Source organism: Coturnix japonica, chromosome 1 (genome assembly GCF_001577835.2).
Source record: "Coturnix japonica isolate 7356 chromosome 1, Coturnix japonica 2.1, whole genome shotgun sequence".
NCBI classification, from domain to species: Eukaryota; Metazoa; Chordata; class Aves; order Galliformes; family Phasianidae; genus Coturnix; species Coturnix japonica.
The window spans coordinates 45,742,720-45,767,872 of NC_029516.1; the positions used below are offsets into that span (position 1 = coordinate 45,742,720).

General features: G+C 39.8%; 1 protein-coding gene across 12 annotated transcripts in view; it reads right to left on the reverse strand.

Annotated features, from left to right (window-relative positions):
* TNRC6B (trinucleotide repeat containing adaptor 6B) overlaps positions 1-25,153 on the reverse strand; it is a 121,076-nt gene that overhangs the window by 37,780 nt on the left and 58,143 nt on the right. For 11 of the 12 annotated variants that reach the window (XM_032444645.1, XM_032444658.1, XM_015860539.2 and 8 more), the window contains 3 exons: positions 6,786-6,873; positions 2,841-2,862; positions 918-1,262 (listed from right to left, as the gene is read on the reverse strand). In XM_032444645.1, coding sequence (XP_032300536.1) covers positions 918-1,262; positions 2,841-2,862; positions 6,786-6,873 — 455 coding nt within the window. Of the gene's footprint in view, positions 1-917; positions 1,263-2,840; positions 2,863-6,785; positions 6,874-25,153 lie in introns of those variants that run through there. The other variant, XM_032444682.1, reaches the window with a different exon arrangement.

The following is a 25,153-nucleotide window of genomic DNA, read 5'->3' on the forward strand; positions in this document are numbered from 1 at the left end:
AATGATGGGTAAAGTAACCCACTCTGTTGGGGCTTTCAAAACAGACATAAGGGTAGCATTTTTCCTTTTCCTTTAAATCCTGATTGTTAGAACTGAAGTTGTCCTTGAATTCTCACATCAACTAAGTCTTTCTTTAGAAGGCAGATATCCCAAGTGGACTTTTCTTTTTCTATTATTAAAAGTTAAGAAGGAAATATTACTGTTTCTACAATCCCTCAAGCCGCTAAAATAATCAAGAGCAGTCATTAATTTTCCTGTGCTCACAAAAAAATCTTAAAATCAACATACTGCCCCTAACTCAAAGTGATCAGAAAAGCAAAAGCAAGATACTAGTTAAGTATTTTTTAAATACCTAGGATGTGTTTTAGGGAAAACTACTGTAAAAAGGCTTATCTAAGGAGTAATTCAAGAAGATTACTAAAAAAGAAGAAAAAACCTCAGGAGCAGAGGGCCCACCTTGCTATTTTTTCCAGAAGATTCAGGTACCTTTTATTTGCTAACCTGGCACCTATATGAACTTACTGTAAAATTCTGATTCCTGTTTTACTAGGACATATTAAGAAGTGATAACAGAGGAAACGCATCAAAGAAACCTTAGAAGATATTAAGAACTACTCAGTGGCAGCTATCAAATGCTACCTATTTATCCCTGTTTTATTCACCTTGCTGTGGTCCAAAGAACCCTATTAGCACCCAATTCAAACCACTCAAAACATGCATTATCTTAAAAAAATAAATAAATCACCCTTCTGGTTCCAGATCGTAGTAAAAATTGCATACAATGCTGTTAACAGGAAAATAAAAGTGTACATGCTAAAACAGTAAGAGTCAGCTTTCCAAAATTATTGTGCTTCAGTGATCCCTTTTCTTACGAGTGTACACTCACACCACTATGTAATGCCACTATTATTATTCACCTGTTGCAGTCCCACTGTCGCTCTGCAGCAGTGCTCCTGTCACTGGTTGTGCGTTGTTTGGGTTTGCTCCTGGTGCTGTCGGGGGAGGAGGCCCTGCTCCACCCCCAAGGAGCATACAGGATGGTGGAGGGGGCTGCCCACGTTTCAGTAACACTTTGTGGTCCTGCTGGCAACGGAATCGCGGCGGCACCTCCCGAGGCATGTAGCGGGCGGCGCTTGGCGGTTGTCCGTTCGGCACTGCCACCCTTTTGGCATTGTTGCCACCATTGACTGGTGGCGATGGAGAGTTGCCAATTGGGCTGGCAGCCACTGGTTGGCTTAAACTTGGTTTCGTCACTTCGGGCACTGAAAAACAGGAAAAAATCAAAGTTAGGAATTTTTCCAATTAAACCTGTGTTAGCTACAAGATGTCACTGCAACTCTTTTCTAATGCCATTCTTCTCTAAAATGCAATGCAGCTTCAACCTTATACAAATAACATTTAATTGGAACTCTGCCCTTGGCAAGCCTCTCAAAGTATTTTATTTATTTATTTATTTTAAAGTAATAGTGGTAAATGATAACACCCCAGGGCAGGACAAGGTTTAAAAGATGAACAGTCATACATAACCTTTTTTTCCCCTTCTCTTCCCCATCTTCAACTGGTTTTAGAATTGTTGTGCATCACCCTTACTGGAGACCTGAAATCAGATTCTAAGTTTTGCTTGCTTTGGCCACTGCTAGAACACAGAGCAAAAGACCATCTTCAACAATTGAGAATTAACAAGTCTGAGTGCTCTAATCTGCTCTAAAATAAGGCAGTAATATTTTACTCTTATTCAAAAAGAAGTCCTATGTTCAGCATTTGTATTAGGCCTGCCTAATAAGTTTACCACCTGGTCACCAGATGCCCCTATAAGCAAGGACAACTGCTTCTGAAGGCTATTGTGCCTTAGAGGAAAGTGAAAATGCAGACAAATCCTTGAGAAACCAATACTGTCCAGAATGGGGGGGAGGAGAGTGGGTTTGTGTCCCCTTAATAACACTCTCCCTGTGCTTTCTGAAATACTGCAGAAGAAAATCAGGTATTGCTTTAGTCATGCACCTGCAATAACTGACTAACAGAGCAGATTCCAAAGACAAGGAAAATTTAATACATCTGCTCTAGCCTCTGCTGGAGACTAATATGAGAAAGGCATGCTCAGCAACTCCTCCCCACCAAAGTGAGCATTATCAGCAAAACTTCTGCTCTTACAAAAGAGAGATCAAAACCAGGGAATCCCTCTCTTGCAGCTGTGCCCCCACATATTGTTTTGATGAGCACTTTCTGACTTCTCTATATAGGTTGCTTTCTTTGCTCCTAAGCAAAAAAAAAAAAAAAAGGTATTGTCAGCTGTAAAATCAAGCTACTATCTTAGCTCTTCTCTGCCAGTTCTTTTCAATGGCAATTTCCTCACACAATTTTTAGAAAGCTGACATACGTCACTTTCTGATCAGCTAAATAAGCTAAACATTCAAGATGTTAGTTCTTCAGTTCAGCCTTATCTTTCCGACTTTTAGGTACTTGGACTTCATTATCCCTTAATAAATTTTCCAGAAACAAGCCGTTTATGCTCGTTTCAGTATGTCACCGCATGCAGTACTTTCCTTGTCTTCCATTCCATTTACATAGTAGGTTTCAGTTTTCAGTTACTCATCTAAAAACTCTGTAAATTTGAAAGTCAGGCTAAATATTTAGCAGCCTATTTTATCTACAACCACCGTTTCCACTTCTAGTATTCTGATGCTGACAAGATGGATAGTTTTAGTTTCTTCATTGTATTCCTCTTAGCTTTTCTCTCTTCCAAATGCTCTGAGTACTTCATCCATAACTGTAACTCCCCTTCCTTTTCCAAAGGCTCAAGTCAATATGAATACTCTTTAGGATTAAACAAAGACTCCTACCTTTGGTTTTTTGATCTGTGACCTGCAAAGTAAGAGCAAGAATGTAAATACAGTTTTAAGAACCTCAAAACAAACATTCAGCAGGTCGCACTAAATCCTGAATTTATAAGCACAAGATTGGTATATGCTGAAAGAAAATAATCAGCTGATGAACTGCAAGCATCAGAACTACTTATGTCTTATATACAAATTGTGAAGAACAACACAGTTCCTGGAATACCTTCACCTCACACAAAATCATCTGGCATAAACATAGATTACAGTATTCCTGAGTTTTAGTATTCACCCCCTTCCTCTTACCAACCACTTACTTGTAAAGCACAAATAAGCTCAATGCTGATTTGTGAAGCACAAATAAACCTGAGCTATTTAACATTACAGTTTCTTCAGATTGTGCACATTAAATATTGTAGTTAAAGCACAACAAAACCTACCCTCTATCCAAGTATACCTACAGCAGATTGTTGGGGCTAGCAACAGAATTCCCACAGGGTTGCTGCATGTGAGAGTACCAATCTGTCTCTGCCACCTTCCCTTTCACTTTTCCCATAGCATCTCCTCCAAGGAGACAGAAGGTTTGTTGTTTCAATTACAAGACATACTAGAAATACCTATAAAGCATCAGGCTTCAACATCTCCTGGATGCAAGTAGTTGATTGTTGAAGTGAGCCATCATGCTGACCAATGCACTCAATGTGTCTTTTTGCTGTACTTCTACGTTCTTACAGCATAGCAGATTTCAAGCTACAGTAGACACAAGCATATCACTGGCATATTCTCTGGAATCATGTGAACTGTGGCATGTTTTGATCCTATCGATCATGAGTTCCACTACACAATAATGGAAAAACCCTAAAGATCATCATGTGTCAGGCTCTATGACACCTGTACCGAAAAAGAAATTGCTGAGCTAGTCCATAACTCTGGAAAGCACACGGGGACAGTATAGAATAATGAAAGCACAAGTAAAAAGCAGTTTATTGTTTAAACCAACCAAGCCAGAACCCTTTTGTACAGTAAAGAATAAAAAGACAAACTGAATTGCTGTGACATTGTTTACTTCACAAAGGTGAGGAGCGCAATATGCAAAGTGAAATATTCACTAAAATATAAACCAAATTCAAACATCCTAACTTCAGATTTATGCAGCTCTTCTAAGATACCAGCAATGCACCTGGACCAAAAACATGTCCGTACTGTGCCAGATGTCAGTTTTCACTTCTTTTATGAAACATCCCATGCGTGTGAAACCGTATCTGCCTCTAGAGCAGTTGAAATTCTGTTAAGCACTTAAGTGACTATTATGTTTCATTACTAAAGGAAGGTGAAATGGAAGAAAAGAATTCATGATACCAGTGCTGTAATGCTGATAGGTTTCCTATGGTAAGAGTAAACACGACCTGTAAATAACTTGTCTACTTGGAAGAACACCACTTCACCAGATGTTCAGAAAATCCTAACTTATAACCACAGCTGTCTTAGATTAAAAAAATTCTTTTGCCTGTGTTACGTCCATACCAGTCAAAACTATCTGGTTTTGTCATTTTTCAGATCCAGAATACGGAAGCTGAGAAAGCGACTGTGTGTCTCAGACTTACAGCCGTCGTCTCTCTGTGGGAAACCTGCGAGCACTGGCAGGACGGGGCCAATCTCAGCCTCCTGACAAGCTACCAAAAAGCCCCTGGGACACAAACCACAGAAATTCAGCCTATGAATCTGCTTGCATAACCTTCGGTGATTTTCATCTTTTTATTTTGTTAAGTTTCTAAAGATCCAGACAGAAATGGCTGTTTCATGTTATATAAACCCTATCTGAATGAGGTACGCCCCCAAATCACTGCTGGTGACCACCACCACAGTCACCAAGAATGGACACACACACATTTATGTTCTGCATATACTCCCAGCTGTCTTCAAGTATTACTCTTACACTTGGTCTCCAGGAGATTAACTTATTTTTGGTGTTTACCTTTTCCCAGATTTTGGCATAGTATCTTTACATTCAATCATAGCAAATAAAGTGGTGGATGAGGGACCACACAGGAAAGCTGGCAAATCTCCTTTGTATTCTAAGTACTGATTCCTCTGTAAACACTCTCAGCACTATTATCAACACTATCAATACAACCTTTCCAAGTTTTTGTTGTGTGGAGTAGTAGCATACAATCCTCAAATCACTACCCTTTACTCACAAGCCTCTGCACCTCCTGGTTCCTACGCAGCTGAAAACACACCATCTATTTTTATTTCATGCTTGAACATAAAACAGCAGCAACACTGAAGGAAAAAAGACAGATGCTGAAGAAACCTTATTCTGTAACTACTGATTTTCTGCAGTATTACTGGGGATGCATCATCATGACACTGTAATAAGGACAACAGAAATACACCCGTTTATCTGCACCAATTCTAAAATGATACACTTAAACTGGTGAAAAAAAAGTCAGAATTAAATAAAAGCTAAAACGAGCAAAAACTGGCACCACAGAATCAGTATCAGCTGTTCTTAACACAAAGCTACATAACCTAGCAGGAAAAGAGTAATGCCTAGAATGTGAAGTGTCCTGAAAAACAAGGATTGAGAGTAAAGCACTCTGCTTTCAATTTCACATTACTGTTGAGGTTGGGAAGCACAGCCTCTGGAGATGTGACAGCCTGTAGTGGTTCTCCCTCAACCTGCGTGTCTTCCAGCTCAAAGCAAATTATCAAACCCAAGTTGCTCAGGGCCACGTCCAACTTGTTTCTGAGCATCTCCAAAGAACCACAACTCCTCCAGCAAACTTGTTCTAGTGGTTGACCACTCACACATGCTCACAAAAATATCCCCCTGTGATTAAGCAGAATTTCTTGTATTTCAGTTCGTGTTTTCCTCCTCATGTTCTATCTTGTGTGCCACTGAGAAGGGCCTGGCTGCATCTTCTCTATTCCCTCCCACCAAATATCTACATGTGCTTCCCTGTGCCTCCTCTTCCCCAGGTTGAGCAGTTCCTGCTCACTCTGCCTCCCCTCATTTGTCAGGTACCTGAGTCCCTTTATGAACTCTGAGACCCTTTGCTGATTACACACAAGGATGCTTACAGCTGTCCTGGACTGGGACGCCCAAAACAAGATGTAGAGGACTTAAGTAAAAAGCACATTACAAAGTTGCAAGAGCTGTTGAGTTCACACTTTAGGTTAATCCCTGGTATGATCTACTACATTTTTAACAAAAGAGAGTTTTTTTGAACAAACTCAAAGTGTTCAATCTCATCTGTTGAGCATAAACAATTTTCAGTGATTCTTCAAGAATCTCCGCTTTAACAGAAGTGTTACAGAGAAAATGTAAAATGTAAATGATACGTAGCAAAAAATAAAACCAACTTCAACAGAAATATTTCAAACAACCTTTTCTAAGAATTCGTAGCGTTCCCATCCCCAAACACCTCCAAACACTGTGAAATGCACAGTCTGAGTGCCCATATTCAGTTACATTAATTATATACTTCTTATCACAAAACCAATCACTTTTTCTTCACCTGACAAACCAAAGAGAAAAAATATCAAAGTTTACTAAAAACTGAAGTTCAAGACAAATAATGCAGAAAATCCTTAATGAAGCATTACTGTAACTTATACAAGAGGTTTTATTCTCAAATACAAGCAATTAATGTTAACGTACAAATTAATTAATTACGTGTGTGTGTGTGTGTATATATATGTATATATACACACACATATATACGTATATATATATACATACATACACACACACACATATATATATGTGTATATATATATACACACACACACACATACATGTATATATATATATATACATATATACACACACACACACACACATACATGTATATATATATATAAATAAAAAATAAAGATATCAATCTTACCGCCCCCTACACTATTTACACTCTACTTGGACTGAAGAACTCAAATATCAACACCTACCTTCTGAGCAGATTCCTTCTTTTTCTTATCCTCCTTCTTCCTTTTCTTGTCTTCCATTAACTGTTCTTCCCTTTCTTGCTCCTTCTCTCTGCCAAAAAATGAATATAAACACTATGAGCACTTCCAAGTTCTGTGTGATCCACACGTATTATATACCTCTTCCCCACAAGAAAAGACGTCAAGACAGCAGATTCTTCTGATCATCACACTTCATTTGCATTGAAGGTTTCAGCCTAACTGAGATCAGAAAAGCACCTTCTAGTTCAGTGAGGCCACGATTGTGAAACTTATTGCAAAAAGTAAAAGTCCTATATTTGGATCAGGCCTCTTCTAGCGGTAGCCTATGTGAATTACCTACATCTGATACTAAAAATTCCTTCGAGGCATTTTGTCCAAAGCACATTTTTAATTAATTTGTACTATTATTTAATGAAGTCTCGTGTATCTTTTCATATGGCAAAAAAGGGAAGCAGTAATTTAAATAAGATGGTTTGGTTTGATATGACATTTGTCTTCACAAGGGGAAGAGATTATTCCCTTCCCTGTAGCTATGCCACTTGTAAGAGAGTAGAAGTGTCATATCAAATCAAAACCATAATTTACTAGACAAATCACCAAGTTAATTTCTAGCCTATTGTACCCAGCCAGATAGCTTTTGTCACAAACTGTGTAATATAAACTACTTTCCAGGGAGAGTCTTTTCTACCCAAGAATATTCCTTTAAAGAAAATTAAATGTAAGAAGAAAAATATGTGCAGTTAACTATTTTGTCAAGCTATTGTATCAAAACGAAAGTACCATTACATGGTTAATTCACTGCATATATACTACTGCCTGAGCTGTTTCTATGGTGAACCACGCTTTGATTAACTAATTATCTTCACTTTAATTTAAATGGATGAAGATAGATCTGGGAAGTTTCAAAACATCAACTTTAAATGCACAGAAATATCTGTACCATATTCAGAGTGAGGGGGAGAGGAAGGACAAGAAAACATTTCAACTCAGTAAGTTGGCTGTAACAGCTGAAGCTGATAGTTGTATTAAGATATTTATTTGATGCACAAATCAAAGGTCTTTGTGAGTACAATTTAAATAGATTAGAACTGAACTGCCTTTGTTATGTCTTTCAGAATTCTCTTCCACTCTGAGCTGCAATTCCTCAGGTATGAGTTATGCCCACATTTTTACCAGATACTGCCAAGTTAAAGTACAAAGAAACACAAAATTAATTGCTTCGATTCAGACAAAAACATTTTGAGATGTGTTACCACTTTCTGATTGAAGACTCTTCTAAATAGCAAAGATTCTGTTTACCTCTTCTACAGATACAAAATAGAGCATTTTCCTGGTTTCATGAACTCATTCTCCTCCTCGGTGTATGGATGAGCACTCAGTAATACCACCCTCAGGCTATTACCACATGCAGTTTATACAGTAACGGCAAGTCCAGTCTCCTTTTAACTAAACTGGAGGCAGGCATTCTCCAACATACTGAGCAGCGTTTTATGCACTCTGTCTAGGATTGCTGAAGCAAGGTCAGCTGTTGCTCTTTTCTGTTCTCTATAAAAAATCAAAGCACACTTTAGAGCTCTACACTCTGGCAAGGAAAAGCCCCACAGGTTTTTCAGTTTCACTGACATGCACAGGATGCAAAGCATTTGGGGAGGTTAGTGTACTTCATACTGTTGCGGCACTGAGATGGAATTTTCCAATTTTCTTTGAGCCACAGATTTTAAGTAATATGGAAAAAGCTCCCCGGTGACACCATTCTAAGTCACTATACCCTCAAATTCCATTTGCTACCTTCTTATTGACAAACAGCTTGGACCCTTTGGGCTGCAATGCCAGTTATAACTTCACTGTCTCTAAAAAGCTTTCATGCTGCAGGCAAACATTTAAGAGCTGTTTTAAAGGAGCTGCTGAAAAAGAGTAGGATCAAAAAATGAGTTCCAGTAACCGTCTGGCATACAGACAACTTTCTGCTCAAAAGCACCTACTTACTTCTGTGAACAGAGCAGGGAATGGAAAAGAATGAGAAAAAGTTAAAATTCACCATCAAAGCTGAAGTTATGGCTCACAGAAACATGGATTGCTAACAATAAAAAGAACCGAGGATAGAGAAGCCATAGCCTGGAAGAAAACATGTGGTTATAGTCACCTGTCTGAGTGACCTCAAGTCCAAAACAGGCAGACTGCTGCTGCTACTGCCTTGTTTTTCCATTCACCTGGATGAGGATCTGTGTTACTAAGGCTGCTGATGAATGCTCAGCCCTGGAGGCCTACCTCCCCCTGTGCTCCTTCAGTAGAGGCAGATATTTGGTACCCTACCGGGCACATCCTCATCAACTATTATATAGTTATGATCAGTACTTACTAATTCAGGCTTCAAAGCACACCGCTCAGTTCCATTGAGCTGTCAGGGATCTATCTGAACACTTGGGATATGGTCTAAGTTCAAAACCATTTAAGTTCTTGACAAAAAACCTATCTGAAACCTGGACAATTCTAAACCTAAGTTTACCACTGAAAGAACGGCAGCTACAATTATGCTGATATAACTGCTGCCAGTCAGCTTTCAGCTGAGCCAGCCTGCACTGGCAGCAGGGCAGCAGCCCGGTGAGCCCCATGCAGGAGATAGGCAAGCAGGTGACAATTTGATGGGTGGGGTTTTACTGCTTGTTTGTTTAATGCACCTTTTCTAACATCTTCTGGAGCATCATCGATCAGGCACTGATCAATACAGCAAGCTGTGTCTTTCGTGGCCCTCTTCTCTACAACCACAGCTTTTGAGAATGCTATTTTCCTGCAAAATCCTGCAAATAAATTCCTGCAAAATTTCCTGCATTCCTTTCTCCTTTTCCCCCACAACACACAGGCTGGAGGCCTGTGTACAGAGCAGAAGCTATTCTTCACGGTTGTTGTTATCCGACTGGCACCGCCAGACGAGAGGACGCAGTGCGTTGCACGCTATCTGCTGACAGCACGCCTTGGTGGGTGCAGATAACGCCACACAGAACCTTCGTCTATACAAAAAGCCACAACCCTACGAAGTCACCCTCAACTAAAATGGCATGAAAATGCAAGTTACGTGTAAGATACAAATTCCTGGAAACCCAGGAGTGGCACTTCAGAGTATAAAGTTCCAAGTTCCTTCCAAGGGCTGCAGAGCAGCTGCATAAAAGTGCCAGCAGCCCCCTGCAATGATGCAGACCAGATAGCAGAACTACGAGTTCTCTTCCCTCCTTTTGCCCCTGCTCTTTACCTTCACTGTTGTTTGCAATAACACAATATGAGAGAGACAGCAAATTTCTCTGGGTGCATCCTGAAAGTTTTCCTCCAAGCTGGGAACCAACCTTTCTATTTTCCTCCAGAACAGAAGAGATTATGAAACCGCACTTGTAGGACTGACAGCGCTTTAACAGAACAAGCTTTTATCTATATAGCTACAAGGTCACATTAACAACTAATTTTGTCTAGAGACTTAAGCCACAACCAACCGCAGCTGGAGGCCTTCACTTGACATGGGAGAATGATATGCACTGCATGGGGCAATCTCACTTGGAGGCAACAATTGTCAACCTGAACTAGCTCAGGTCTCCTCTGATTCAAAACATCAGTCCAGAAGTAAATTAATTAGTATTTTAGAAATAGATCAAAAGACTCAAATTTGAGGGTTTAAACCAGGGTTTAAATCTACAGTAATGTATCCAACTCTGGCCAAGATTTGAAGAAAGAGGGATTTCCAGTGAGGTGCAGCTACTGGTACATCTAATTAAATGAAATAGCAGCCTTCCCACACAGCACTCAGTTAAAACTCTCTATATAAATGTTATCAATAGAAAGATTGATCAGCAGAAGTATCTGCATTTCCTCCTGAAGCTGACTCTGCAGCTGTGCTAGTGAAGACAACGTGTCTTCTCAACTGGACTGTATTCAGTCCTTTATTCCACCCTCTGCACATGTTGCCCTACTGCTGTTGCTTGCATCTCTGCAGTTTTAATTGTAACAGGGGCTTTACTGGTACGTTCCTGTTTCATGCTTTATATGTACGTACATTAAAAAGAATACACCGATAGGAACAAGGGCCATGAGCAATGAAGTAGAAAACATATCACAAACTCCTAAATGAATACACAGGATTTCAGACCTCGCACTCCGAGGCTCAGGCCTTTCTTGTTGCAGCTAAGAACACCAGCAATCGACTGCTTCAGTTGGATGAAAGCTTTGAAATCAAATGAATTAACTGGAACTTCTGACACTAAAACCAAAGCAGAAGGAACTGCTGCCCCGTGGAGCATGGAAAACTCAACAATTTTAATTATACTTTCATTCAGAGTGTTACACTTTAACCCAAGTGTCCATTATTTCAACACCGTGAGAAGAGCATGGCGTGTTCAAACACACACAGGTGTGCTCCAGTGTGTTCAAACAGAACATCAAACACAAGTGAGATGTTATGCAGCCTGGGCTACAACCCAGAGCTGACCTGCTGAGTTCCTCAAGGTGAAATTACTTCCACTAGGACGGAGCCATTTAAGGTGTCGTGATCTCTCTGATCAAAAGATTCATAATGTGATTCATTGTATAAAGCAAGTTACACAAATGCACATCACAGCCACATTCTTTCTTATGCAGTGCTCAAGTGCATAAACTAGACTGGCCCAAGGCACGCAAGAGCTGGCTGAATGGGGGATAGTCCCTTAGAAACTTGGCTTCCAGGTTGAACTGCAGAAGTGGAATATGGAACTACTTTAGGACAAGTTAACTCTGACACATAGAATGGAAAAAACCAACCAACCCCTCAGAACAGCACTTCTGAGTACAAATATTTTCCAGGCTATAAAAAAAAAACAAAACTAGAGAATAAAACTCTTGAGGAAAAACTAGTTGTTTGCTTGAAATGAGACTGAAGATTGTACCATCACTGAACAGCTACAACACTGAAGAGATTGGCTATGCATCCCAAAACTGACCAGCTAGGAAAGGGACAACTGCTCTACACTTTTTGAATGAAAATGAAAGGTTAGTAGCAGAATTCAGTCCTAAAACATGAAACAATTTTTCATATCTCTAACATCATATATGAACATATATACATGCAGCATAACATGTCAGACAATAACAAAAGCCAAACCACAGGAAGGCATGCCGTGGATTTGATACACACATAAAATACACACTTCGCTATACGGGAATTGAAAACTCCTTAGAAAGTGTCTTTGAAGTGCTCTGTAAAGCAGCACTTTTAAAAGCCAGGAGTTGTTTGCCCATCAAGGAGTTAGAATAAGCTGCTTCTGTCTTCTCTTTGGCTGGAGACCAAAACCACGTCACAGCGAGAAGTTTGCTTACTTTAAATAGTGTATCTGGAACAAGAGATAGGCCTCTATCACTGCAAAACATCAGTAATTTGAAGTCGCTGGAGAAAATAACTCAACTGAGAAGATCTACATGCTGACTGCACTACAGCATGCTCTTCTAAAGAATGACTCCTTACAGAACGTTACTACACTTGTTAATAGAGAAGGATTAATTATTCCTGGAGTATTACACAGATGTACAAATGCACGGTGATTTAAAGGCTGACATATGCTCATACAGACAGAGGTGCGCTCTCAACACTTCAGCAACTGGTTGTGGAGGGTTCCAATTCAGTTTCATTAGCCTCCTGATGAAAAGAAAACCTTAGACTGCGTAAAATAAAACTGAAATCTCTTTAATATTCCATATCTCTTGTTTGTGTTTGTTCTATAGCATTACACTTACAACTATATACATTGAAAGCTCTAGTTCAAGACAAGTTCTGAGGTTTCCAAAAGTCGGCCTCGGTCGACACAAAGTTTTAAGGAAATGAAGAGCTACAGCCAAAGTTCTGGAACGTCAAATCCGAGCAAGCTTCCTTCCCTCCTTCACTCTTCAACTGCTTCAGAGCTTTTATGGATCAGTAATTATTATTTCATTACATGTGCACACAAAAATATCAAAACCACAGAAAAAGCGTTTAGAGAGTTGTGAAATGTGGTGAAAAATACCTCAAGAATGGCAAAGCATTCAGTTAGAAATCAACCCGTCATTAACAGCTCAATGATTTGTTGTCATATCAGAACATTCATTCAGCAAGACAGTTCTATTCAGGATTTCAAGGTTTCACTGAAGGATCAAATAATGTGATTTTTAAAATAGAAAGTAAACTGCATAGAAAGCCCTATTATCTGAAATTGTTTACCCAGAAAGGTACCTTTGTGGTTCTATGACCACAAAAAAATATGTCAAGAAATGAATGAATGACAACAGATACAGAACAATTAGTGGGTAACAGCTACCACAATACGAGCTCAATAAAGAACATGTGACTGCTCTCAAAAGGAGCTGAACTCTCCCTTGCATGTGTGCGACTTCTTTTCACAACCCCTTCTAAAAAGAACTTTTTACCCATCCCACTGTGCATACAGAAGCACTTCAAGAGCTCTACTTTGCCACACAACATGGGGCTCGAAATAAAGGCAGCCTATCTGGGAAAAGCGCCAGATGTCAGTCAGAGGATTGCTTATTAGTCCGCAAGTGCAGTATACACAAGTATTTGATGGTACTAGTTTGCATTAAAAGATTAAGAGCTGTAAATTCTACCAGTTTCATAACTCAAATGGCTTGTGTGTTGGGAGGGGAAAAAACACCCTCATTTGAAAACTGACAGAAGGAAAGTTGCAAAAAATCTTCTCATTTCTCAACAGCACATTTCAGGTTTCATTCCTTATTTCCAAACCAATTCACCTCTTAAGAAGCCAGTGACACTTCCTGTGCTAGATACACTGTCCTCTTACTGGTCTTATCATCAGTCACAAGAGTGACTCGTATTTAAAAGGACCTCTGGGAGTTACCTGGTGTAACCCCATGTTCACAGCAGAGCCACCATCACACAGGCTGGCCAAGGCCTAGTCATATTCTAAGTGCCTCCAAAGGCAGAGAAATAACCACCAATACGAAGAGCCTGTTCCAGTTTTTGACAACACTCACTGCACTTCCTCAAAATCCAATTTGAATTCCCTTTCTTCACCTTGCATTCACTGCCTCGTGGCTTTTTTTTTCCCTCACTGCACATCATTTCCACTAACAGCCTGACTCTCTATACATGCTCATTAGGTGGCTGACGACAGCAGTCAGCAGCATTACCTCCTTTGCTTTCTAAGGGTGAACAAATCCAGTTCTCTCAGCTTCTCCTTGTGTAAGATGTGCTCCAGACTGCTAAGTATCTTGGTGGCCATTTAATGCAACACTGTCTTTCCTGTATGGGTGCCAGAACTGGTCACAGCACATTAAAGGCTGTCTCGTAGGTACTGAATAGAGAAGAAACGCTTCTGTTGGCCCACTGGCTATACTCTTGCTAATACAGCCCATGTGTGCTTGGTTTCTTAACAGCAAGCACACCTTTCTGACTCACATTCTGGTTTTACTCTTCCAAGACCTTCAGGTGTTTTTTCTGCAGAGCTCCTTTCTAGTTTGTAGATGCCTAACCTGTGCATGACCTTACTTTACCAAAGGTGCAAGACTTCCCATTCACACTGACTGAATGTCAATAGACTTCTACTGGACCCTTCCTTCCAGCCTCTTTCCTCTTGCTATTCCCTTGAATAGCAATCACATACTCTAAAGGCATCCAGCACTCAGCCCAGCTTTGGATTATCTGCAAACTCAGTGAGGGTATGTTCCACCCCACTGACCGGGTCTCTCAGATGTGGAACAGTACTGGCCCCAGAGATGACTTGCCCAGGACACCCTACTGCCCAGCTGCCCACAGGACTTGCATCGTTGACCACAACCAATATCACTGACTCTGGCCATCCAGCTCAGGAACCATTTAAAAATAAATAAATAAATAAATAAGATTAGAACAGAAAAGTATTTCTGTACCTAGTTGCTGTGTGAGCTGGATACTAATTCCAGATGTTTTCTGCAGACCTGCAACAGAAGAACTGTACCAGTTATCCATCTGCACAGGCTGCTTGCCTATGCTGGTACACTGCTGCACTTTGCAGCCTAGACAGGCTGTGCAAGCCAAGCTCAAAGCTCTACAGGCAGCTTTACTAGTGTCTCCAAGGTGCTTTGAACTTGTTCCAAATAGTGAGGAAAATGAAGTTGATGAGCATTACTGCCATCTTAATAACATATTTTTACATGTAAGGTTGAGAATCATTATTTAAAAAAATAGCACTATTTTACCCTTCTAACAGCAGTTAGGAAAAGCTTGCTCTCCTGATGCTGGCATTACTTAGTTCTAACAGAAGCAGCTCTGTAACTTTTTATAGACTTCTGCATTAAATGCCAAGAACAAAATCATTCTTTAAGACACACACACACGTAAAAACCCCAAGGAAGCACGCTATTTGTTGTACATGGCAATTACAGCAACACACTCATAACAATTATGACACAAACACTGAAAAGGTGTAGAACAGCTCAATTAAACTATGCATTTTCTACTACAGGATCATTATGGTACCAACACAGGTCACCTAGACCTCAAGACACTGGATCACAGAACATCTCTAGTAACAAAAGTAGCGATATTTACACAGAATCACACTATGATTTGGACTGAAAGGGACTGCTGGGTTCATCTACTCCAGCTCCTGCCTTTACAGGGACACCCACAGCACCGTGCCAGGGCCACATCCAGGCGGCTTCTGAAGATCTTGAAAGGTTACAGCCAGAAGGTTCTGATCAATGGCTATATGACCAGGTGGAGGCAGGTGATGAGAAGCATCCCCCGGGGTCTGCCTTTGGACCAGTACTCTTTAACACCTTTATGATGACATAGATGATGGGATTGAGTGCATCCTCAGCAAGTTTGCTGATGACACCAAGCTGAGAGGTGCAAATGATAAGGCAGAGGAAAAAACTCAAAAGGTGGCCCAATGTGAACCTAGTGAGGTTTAAGAAAACAAATTTTTTTTTTTTTAATTTTTTTTTTTTTACACTTGGGTTGGGGTAGACCCATACATGTATACAGACTGGGAAAACACCTTGAGAGTAGCCCTGTTAGTGGTCCTGGCAGATAAAAAACTTAATGTGAGCCAGTAGTGTGTACTTGCAGCCCGGAAGGCCAACAGCATCCTGGGCTGCACCAGAAGATGGGTGGCCAGCAGGATGAGTGAGGCGATTGTCCCTCTCTGCTCAGCTCTCACGTGTTCAAGGCAGGGGGGTTGTAATACTATTGTCGTCTAGTTCCCTCAGGCCCCATGGACTTCTACATAAGTCACCCCAGGAATAATGCTTCCTATTTACTTCCACAGAAGCAACAACAGAAGGAAGAGCAAAGCAACAGTGATACAACATATTCTTAAAAACAGAAGACTTTTTTTTTTTTTTAAGTTACCACCATTAGTTGACAATCCCCATTTTGTGGTGTGACAGCAGTGCACAGCTATCTGCAACATAGCTTGTCTTTCACATTGCTATCGTCACTGCAGAAATGCACCATCCACTGTCTCTGCGCTCACATCCACTGTTTGGTCTTCATAGATGTTCAACATGCCTTAATGAATGCCAGTGGGTGCAATTCTTTCTGTATGGAGGAATTCAGAGACACCATTGCTCCATCTGCACAATCATCTCAGCACTTTGTCAGACTGCTCCCTTGCTGCTATCTGTCACACGGCAACAAAACGCAATGAATATTGGCAGGAAGGTTCAAACTTCACTGCAATTGATTACTTAAAGCTCACTGTGCTGCTTTCCAGACGGCTTGCTGCCCACAAAGCCACTTCTCCACCTGTTCAGTTGCATGACTGATGCTCAGTCTCTCAAAGGTGGGTCTTAGATTACAGAACCGAAAGCTGAGAGTGCCATTATCCATACAGGCCATCCTTCAACTGGTCTGTTTTCCTCCTTCTTCCTGTGTCCCACTCTCCAAACAAGAAGATAAAGAAGAATACCACCTGCATTCCCAAACCCTTCAAAATATCAAAGAAGATTTTAAATTCCTTGGAAATATTTTCGTATTTTCGTCATTGCAGCTACATTCAAACCTTGAAAGAGTAGGAATGGGCAGTAGTCCTCTGACTTTACGAGGCACCAGAGTATTTTCCTAACAGACAGGAAACCTCTTCAGAGAGATTGTCCAGGTAGCAAATAGGTGTTTCAGTGCATTTCACCAAAGAGCCCTTAGTTTCTAAACACTTTACACCTTTGTTTTGGTAGCACCATTTCTAACACCGTTGACTGGTTAGAGCAACTTTACATGATTGTCCCTTTCCAGGTTGTGACCTTTATCCATCGCCTCTTCTTCCATCCCCAGAGTTTTATTTCTTCTGCACTGGGGCACTCTGGGAGCAAGAGGGAGATTCCTCCCCCTGCTCTGAGAAGAGACGAAGGTACAGTCTTTCTCCTCTTGTGTGTTGCTTCAGTCTTACTCCTCTGCACTACAAGCCAGCTTAGCTTCTTCCTCTCTCTGGGACTTAAAGCTGTCAACGAGCTTATGTCAGTGCACAGCTACTCATGTATAGCTGCCAAGCCACTCTCTAATAGCTGAAAAGTCATGGCTGTCAGATAAAATCCCCAGTGACAGAAAAACAACACTCCCATTTTTAAGAATGATAAAACTCGTTGTTTAATTGATAACGGATCTTATTACATTTATTTAGTTTCCAAACACACACTTCAAATTCTCATGCTATAACAGTGAAAATAATTTAACCAAGTAAAGTAACACCCTGACAGGTGCATTATAGACCTCCAGCTCTGTAAAATATAATACAATTTTGCATCTCTGCTGCTTCAGGACACTACAGTAATAAAAACAGCATTTCTCAAATGATAAGTCACTATTTTAATTATACTAAATCAATAAACTAAAGCAAGAATGTATTTAATTTTACCAGTGGGAAGTTAAGCACAAGATTTTCTGCACAAAGTTACTATTCTTCTGTTGCAGGCCAAGTCGGAAGACGCAGGAAGTTGAAATTGTTTGAACTTCTAATGTTAAAAAAAAAAAAAAAAAAAAAAAAAAAAAAAAAAAAAAAACAAAAAAAAACAAAAAACACACACAAAACCAACACAATTTGCTCAGGTTTTTTTTGTTTTGTTTTTTGGCAAAGACATTTCGAGTTTATATTTTCTACTGCAATTATCGACAGAGGCCATATTTATTTTTAACAGGTAAAAAAAGTTTATTCATTCTCTTCCTGCAAATACACAGTTTACAAAGTTTCAAGACTATTACTATTCCTATCAGGAAATCTAAATTAGAAGTGGTGAGAGAAAGTAAGCAACATATTTTGCAGGTCTGCTTAATGCTCTATCAATCTTGCCATATCATCATTTCTTCCATCAAATCTGTGTACACTCAGTGTACTGTTAAAGTTCTCGATATTCAGACTTTTAACCAGGGTTATATAATGAACCTTTCCTGACGTCCCCTTCTCCCCTAATCAAGGCAGTCATGCTATTTTATACAGTGGCTGAAGTTGGAAGGGACCTCAAAGGTCAGCCAGCTCCAGCCCTTGTAGTGGGCAGGGCTGCCACCCACTAGAGCCCCATCCAACCCATCCATACCACTCAAATTTAGAGCTGAAGACAAGAAAAAAGTCCCCAGAAGTTAACAGTCAGACTACAACAAAACAGGAAAGATACGGGTGTGCTCAGTCACAACCCACCATAATAGATATGCACAAACCAGCACTTGTGTTCAGCTATGTCTTACACTTCACTTGTTAGCAAGTTCCTTGGAAGGCACTCTAAGGAATAGTTCTGAAGCCCCATGTGCTTTGTGTAATGAGTTAAATACAGATGTATAACGTTACATGGGAGACAAAAAACCCTGAAACCCTGCATTTGTATGCATAAAGCTTGGCAGATAATTTCACTTAACGCTATTGTGCCTTACGCAAGTTGACAAATTGTTAGCTGGCAATATTTTAAACAGCTGTATACCATCCAAAAAGTTCAGAGGTACCTCGTAGCTGTAATGAGAGTCTGCGCTCATAGCATTCCTCTGTCAGACTGCGGAAAGAAAACCACACGAGAGATTGCTATGTTTACTGTTATGAGCGAGCCTAATACTAGATGCTCTAAGAGCCAATTATCAATCTTGGCAATCACAAATACAGACACAGTCAAATACAAACAGTATTCTGCCTGCAGTAAGAACATGTTTACCAGCTCAATACCATGGATTAGCAAGTGAGTTCTTAGAATGCGATATAGATTATATGCACTTCATTCACTCATTGTGAACTTCCAGTTAAGCGCAGTGCATACAGCCTCTATCACTCAAGTTCAGTTACACAAAATTGAGCTAGTTCTGTAACTGGGTATAACATGTTCCGGTTCTGACTCTAAAACCAACTATTAAACACTGTACCTTCTCACCCTGTGCTACTTCTAACGCTGCATGTCCTTACAAAACACGGACTGTGCTTAGAGCTCAGTGAAACTGTATGCCAGGTTTTACTTTTTAATTTTGAGTTGACGTTGAGTTGAGATGACATTTAATATCCCACGCTGCAACAACACAGATCTTTCCCAGATTAAGTGACAATACAAGAGGCTGCACGACCTGCTCAAGGTTACAGTATGACTCTATTGCTCACTCCGAATTAAGAACTGGTATCCTCCTGACTCCGCCTGTATTTTCACTAATAAATACCACTAGTGAACACTTACACAGTTCCTTTCATCACAGGATGTCAAAGGTCTTTATAAATATTAATTAAGCATTGCAGCAACAACTAAGAACTATGTAAAACTTAATTCTGCATGAGTAAACCCAAGCAAAGAATAAATAACCTATGTTCAAAGACACAGGACAAGTCAGCAGCACGGAGAATAAACAGTTCTTGCCGCTAAGGAATACTTCATTAGAAATAGGGGCAAAGTTAAAACTCCAAATGTGATTTGAACAATGCAGACCTAGATAGAAAAGGTGGATTTTACAAAGCATATCAGTTGTTGGTGTCTTCCAAGGAATTACCAAATCATGTAATTAACCATTCAGCAAGATACCAGCTCCCAAAACCACAAGAAGCAGTTGACAAGTTGTTGAGCTTTCCCAGGTTACGTCTGTCACCCAATCTTCATCAAAAAACATCTTAGAAGATCCTGATCAACTCATTGTCACTTAAAAGCACAGCTAAGTTCAAGGTCCAAGTCTCTTGTAGCACGTTCAACTTTCTGGCGCGTAACCACAAAAGCTTTATGCGCAAACTGGCAGTATCTGCTCTCCAGACTCCCGCAAACACAGCCTTCAGCTGAGTACCCTCTCCAGGTATGGAAAAGCACAGATATGTGACCTTTTTATTCCAATCCAGTATTGTCATGTACCTGCTTTGGTTTCAGCATCAGTCAAACTGATTTTCTGCAATACTCCTAACCAGCTCTCAGTTGAGTTCTGTTTTGTGTGCAAAGCTGCTGATCTGTACCTTTTATCTAGAATGATAAATAATAAACATCCAGTGCCAATTGTGTAGCTGTGTTTCAGCACATTCTCATTCATTTAACAGACACTCCATAGGTCAGGGAAGACCTATGTGTACATTAACAAAGTAATGAGAACCATTTTCCCTTTAAAAACAAACAAAAGCAAACCACAAATAATGGTTGTATCAAGCACTACCAACCAGATTCTGTTTTGGAATCTAGTCAGGTCTTGGTGTGCAGGCACTACAGGTACAGAAAATAGCACTGAAAAATCTGTTTTATAAAGCTACTATTCAGTATTTGTTGTTCATAAGTTATTTACAGATGATGAAAACCTAAAATCCAGTGGAGCAGCCCAACTAAATTTTAAGCCAGGCGTTTCACAACAAAAAAGCTTAAATATATTTGCCTCTTTGAGCATGTAATTAAAGCAAATTGTCTTGTCAGACAAACTTTTAGTATGCATTTTAGGATATACACCTTAGAATATACAAACTAACTAATTTCCTTCTGTTCTTTTTTGTGCATACAAAGACTTAAAATCCAACAAAAGTCACCTTGATAAATGAATCAGCTGCTTCCTTCAAGCAGCTTTTAGAAGCAAACATATACAGCCATTCATACCATGGAGCAAAACTCGCAAGATGTTCTGCATCTTGCACCTGTGGTAATGGCAGGCAGGGATCAGCTCTCATTAAAGCCTCCACGACAATGAGAGGCAGCAGACCCTGCTCAAGGAACTAAGTGAATCAGAAGAGCATTACGTGCTTTCCTTGAGGCACTCCTACAGATATCCTGAAGTCCAAAACAGGACATGAATTGAATAACAACACTGAACGTCATAAAATGCACACCAATAAATGAAAAACATGGCTTTTACTATGAAACCATATACGCTTTCAATCAATAAGGAAAAGTGAACTGTAGTATGGTTTGCTCCTAATAAAGAGAGATGTCTGACTCAGCAATTACCTTGAAAGCAGCAAGACTTCAGAGCACTCAAAAACAACTGTGTTCAACTGTGGAAGAACTCTTTAGGAACCCTGAAATGTGTTAAGCACACAAAGCCTGCAATGGAAGCATTTGCTTGTAGTTGCGTGCTTCTCAGCCTTCTTATTGCAACCAGCTGGCCAATCTTTTCATCAGTCATTCTTCATTCAAAAGTAACATGAGTGAATTATTATTCAAAATATCACAACTCATTATTTCACAACTTGACCTGTACAAGTTATTAAGACATGAAGTGAAATTGTTTTCATTTTGTGAACCTGTGAATGAGTCAATTTTAAAGACACTGTGCCTAAGAAATGCAGAAAAACACAAACACAGCAATGCAGTACCAGCAAAAGATACGACTTGTTTTGAACAGGAAACCAATAATCCTTCATCATGAACTTATTTAAGCAGCTAAAAAATTCAAAGCCTCTTTAAACCTGTCTTTTCATATCATCACTTGAGGACATAAGAAAGGTGCGATCATTCTGATGTGGCACTGCAAGAAAATGGTCATCTACGATCAGCAAAAATGCACATACCCACATCAAAGCACATAGCTCCTACAACCATGGGGAACAGGTGTAAGCAGCACAAAATGGGAAGCAGAAGTTGCCATAACCTTTCCTAAACTCTCAAGACTGAAAATTGCTGTGTTTTTTAAGAACAGCTGCTGAATGCTTGACGAAGATGAAGTCCGTTGAATGTGAGCCATGTGCCCTTCCTTCCTTGTGAATTCTTGGAGATAAAATAACTCTAAAGGGCAATACTAAGCTTCTACACATATCAGACCATAGGCCCATGTATCACAGCACTGAGTAACTATCAAGGAAAAATCCTACTTCTAGGAATCCCACAGAATGAACCTTGTAGAAAAAATGAACCCGATACACTTCAAAGTCCACGAGAAATCAATTTTCACATATACCACAGAAAAAAGCCTCAAATACCTTGTTTTCACTTCTAAAAGCACGATGCACTGACACATCACACTGGTACAGAAATGCAAAAGTTCGCAGTATCTAAAACCTTTCAATTTCTATTTTCTTCACATGTTTAAGCGACTTGACTGCCTTAACTGCTACTGTAGTGAAAAAGAATAATCTTGAATTTAAAGGGGTAAAAAAAGTTCAAGTTTCCTTAACCTTGGTCCCCCCACCTCTCCCAGCTATGTTTGGAAGGATACCGAGAGCTGAGTGTTCTCCATAGGAAGCCTTATTGGAGACGGTATCAGAAGTCAAGTCAGGCACTTTGTAAGGTCACCGAAAACTGCTACTGCCCAATTACAAATGCATTTTAATAGCTTTAAAGGAGAAGTTCACAATCCAGAAGCATGGCTAACACTGGAAATACTACTTGTCTACTTGAAAGTTTTTGCTTAAAAAGAACAATCAATCATTACTGCAAGTCATGGAGCAAGACCATCATGAATAGCAGCCACTGCTATTATTATTAGCAACCACAATAAAGCACACACCTGCCTCAATCACACATCTGCTCAATTTAAATTGGAAAATTCAAAGCTGTTCTAAACACTGCAGTATTATGTACGGATCTTATCACTGATCTGCACAGATAACCTGAAAATGACACTCAGTGCTACCTCATAAAAAATGTGGAGCGTCCCTTCTTGTGGAAAAATGCACTCTGCAGGCCATACGCTCATTCTTAATACAGCTATTTCAAGTTAACTGGCCACAACAATTAGGAGTTAAAAACAAAATAAACTCAAGAAAATAACCCATTTGTAGGCAGAGCATCGTCACCTCTTACGTTCTGATGATCTGGTCTCCATCATCCCTTTTTATAGACTCACCACGTGCACCGTTCCCTAGCTGCAGATTTTAAAAAGTCAATTTTGTTTCATGCCTTCTGGAAATAAAGCACAGATTAAACCACCTCGTCTAGACATGAAACTCACTAATTACTGAGTAAACAACCATTTCCTTATTTCTTAAACTTTTTACAGTCTTTGCTTAAGTGAAAAGTGTTCACTGTATCCTCAGGCATTTGCCTCCACTAAGGACAGACTCCAATCAAGGAAGACTTCCTTTAACCAGCTGATGCCTGCCCAGCCTTAGTGGTCCCTCACCTGAGAATTACTGCTATTGGTGTGGAGGATGGAAAATGAGGTGTCCAAAACCTTGACTGAGGATTATCATTCCTTGTATCTCTTTTCAGAAGTGGTGATTTGCAGCTTAAACAGCACTGCTCAGGTCATTCACAGATACCAGACCCATTACAACATTCAATTCCATTAACCTGCTGTTTCCTAATGCAAGTGTTTAAAATAAGCTCAAAATTTTAGAAGCATAAAACGCCTATCAGAGGATTGGATCTACCTTGCAATTGAAAAATGTCTTGTTCATTCATATTCAAGAAGTAAGAGGGAGGCATATTAACATCTAACTATACATCACTATACATCACCACCAAAAAAAGAATCTTCTCTTGTAATATAAATTGGTTCAGTATTACTTGTGAACTCATTGGGATTCATTTGTTCACAACACGGAAACGCACTTAAAAAAGTTCTTTTGGCACAGAAAGTTTCTAAGATGAATGGGACTCGCAAACCATATATTCAACATGGCTCTGGGTCATCTCCCAGGCATGCACCACTCCTTTTTCCTAAAGAAGAGGGAAATAAAGCAGAAAGGAAGAAGAGGTAATCCGGAATATTACCTAAAATGAGGACACCACTGAACTGCCATCTGGAAGGCAGAAACTACAGACGAGCACTACCTCTGGTGTATGGACAATATATATGTAAAGGCACAACTGAGAACCTGAGGTGGAAAATACAGTGAAATGATGCTTACCATTTACAGCATTGCTGAAGTTTTAACATTAAACAGATTTGACATGTTAAATTCTAAAGTACTACATATTACTTTCAAGTAATTTTTACATTAAGATAGGCATCTTATTTCTAATTAATAATAAATATTTCTCAATCTATTTATTTTACTTCTGAGCAGTTAAAAATACTCATTTTGAACATTGCTGCTAACAGGGAAGACAGCCAGATCAAAACCATTTAAGGCATCCAGTGTAAAGATTCATTTAACAGTTTCCAGCTCAAAGTAATTCCTATCTCTGCTGACAGTGAATCTGAAGATTTCTCCACTCTGTAATATCTACATCTTCCTATCTAGCACTGACAGAGTTTGTGGAAGTGTGGAACAGAACAGCTCAATTTTATTTAGACACTACAGCAAAACACTGTATGATACTTAACAGGAATGCAAGACACCCCACAAAAACTGCTCTCCTGCTAAGTTTAACCATCTCTCTGTCCTCTTTAAGGAAGGTGGCTCTGCATAAAGACAGGTCAACTCTTTGCTGCTATATAAAGTTGAAGGTTAAAATGCATAAGCTGGTGTGGGAGACTATTTCCTGCTGAAAGAAAAGCCCTTTAAACACTAGAACCTCAAATCTAATTTGTTGGCTTATTGATACTTCTGCGCATACTGCAGAAAGCTTCTAACTCTTTCTGAAGCCACTGCATTGAGAAAATGGACTGCACAGCCAAGCAAAGAGTTTAGTATGACCACACAGTACAAGTAGCAGGGAATTCACTTGCATATGTATTTGAAATTCCAAATTTTGGGCAAGGGATCAGACCAAGTGCTTTAATCAAGATCATCTGCTGGCAACAACAACCTGAAATAAAAAGGCCTTTGATAAGCTTGCTTTTGCTAACATGTTACTTTAAAAACAGAAATGAGAACTTTAATCTGCTACTGATTAATCTACCCATCTAAATCAAAGTCCACACAGCTGAGAATGAACAATCTTAGTCAGTCAGGTCTCTGTCACCATTGCTAGGACCCAGCCCACAGCACACTTCTGGGGTGGTAATGAGATAGCACTCTACTCTGTACACTGATGAGCAGCCGAGTTTAGTTACTCAGTTCAGTATTTCCAGACATCTTTTGGGAAGAACAATACGGTTTAAT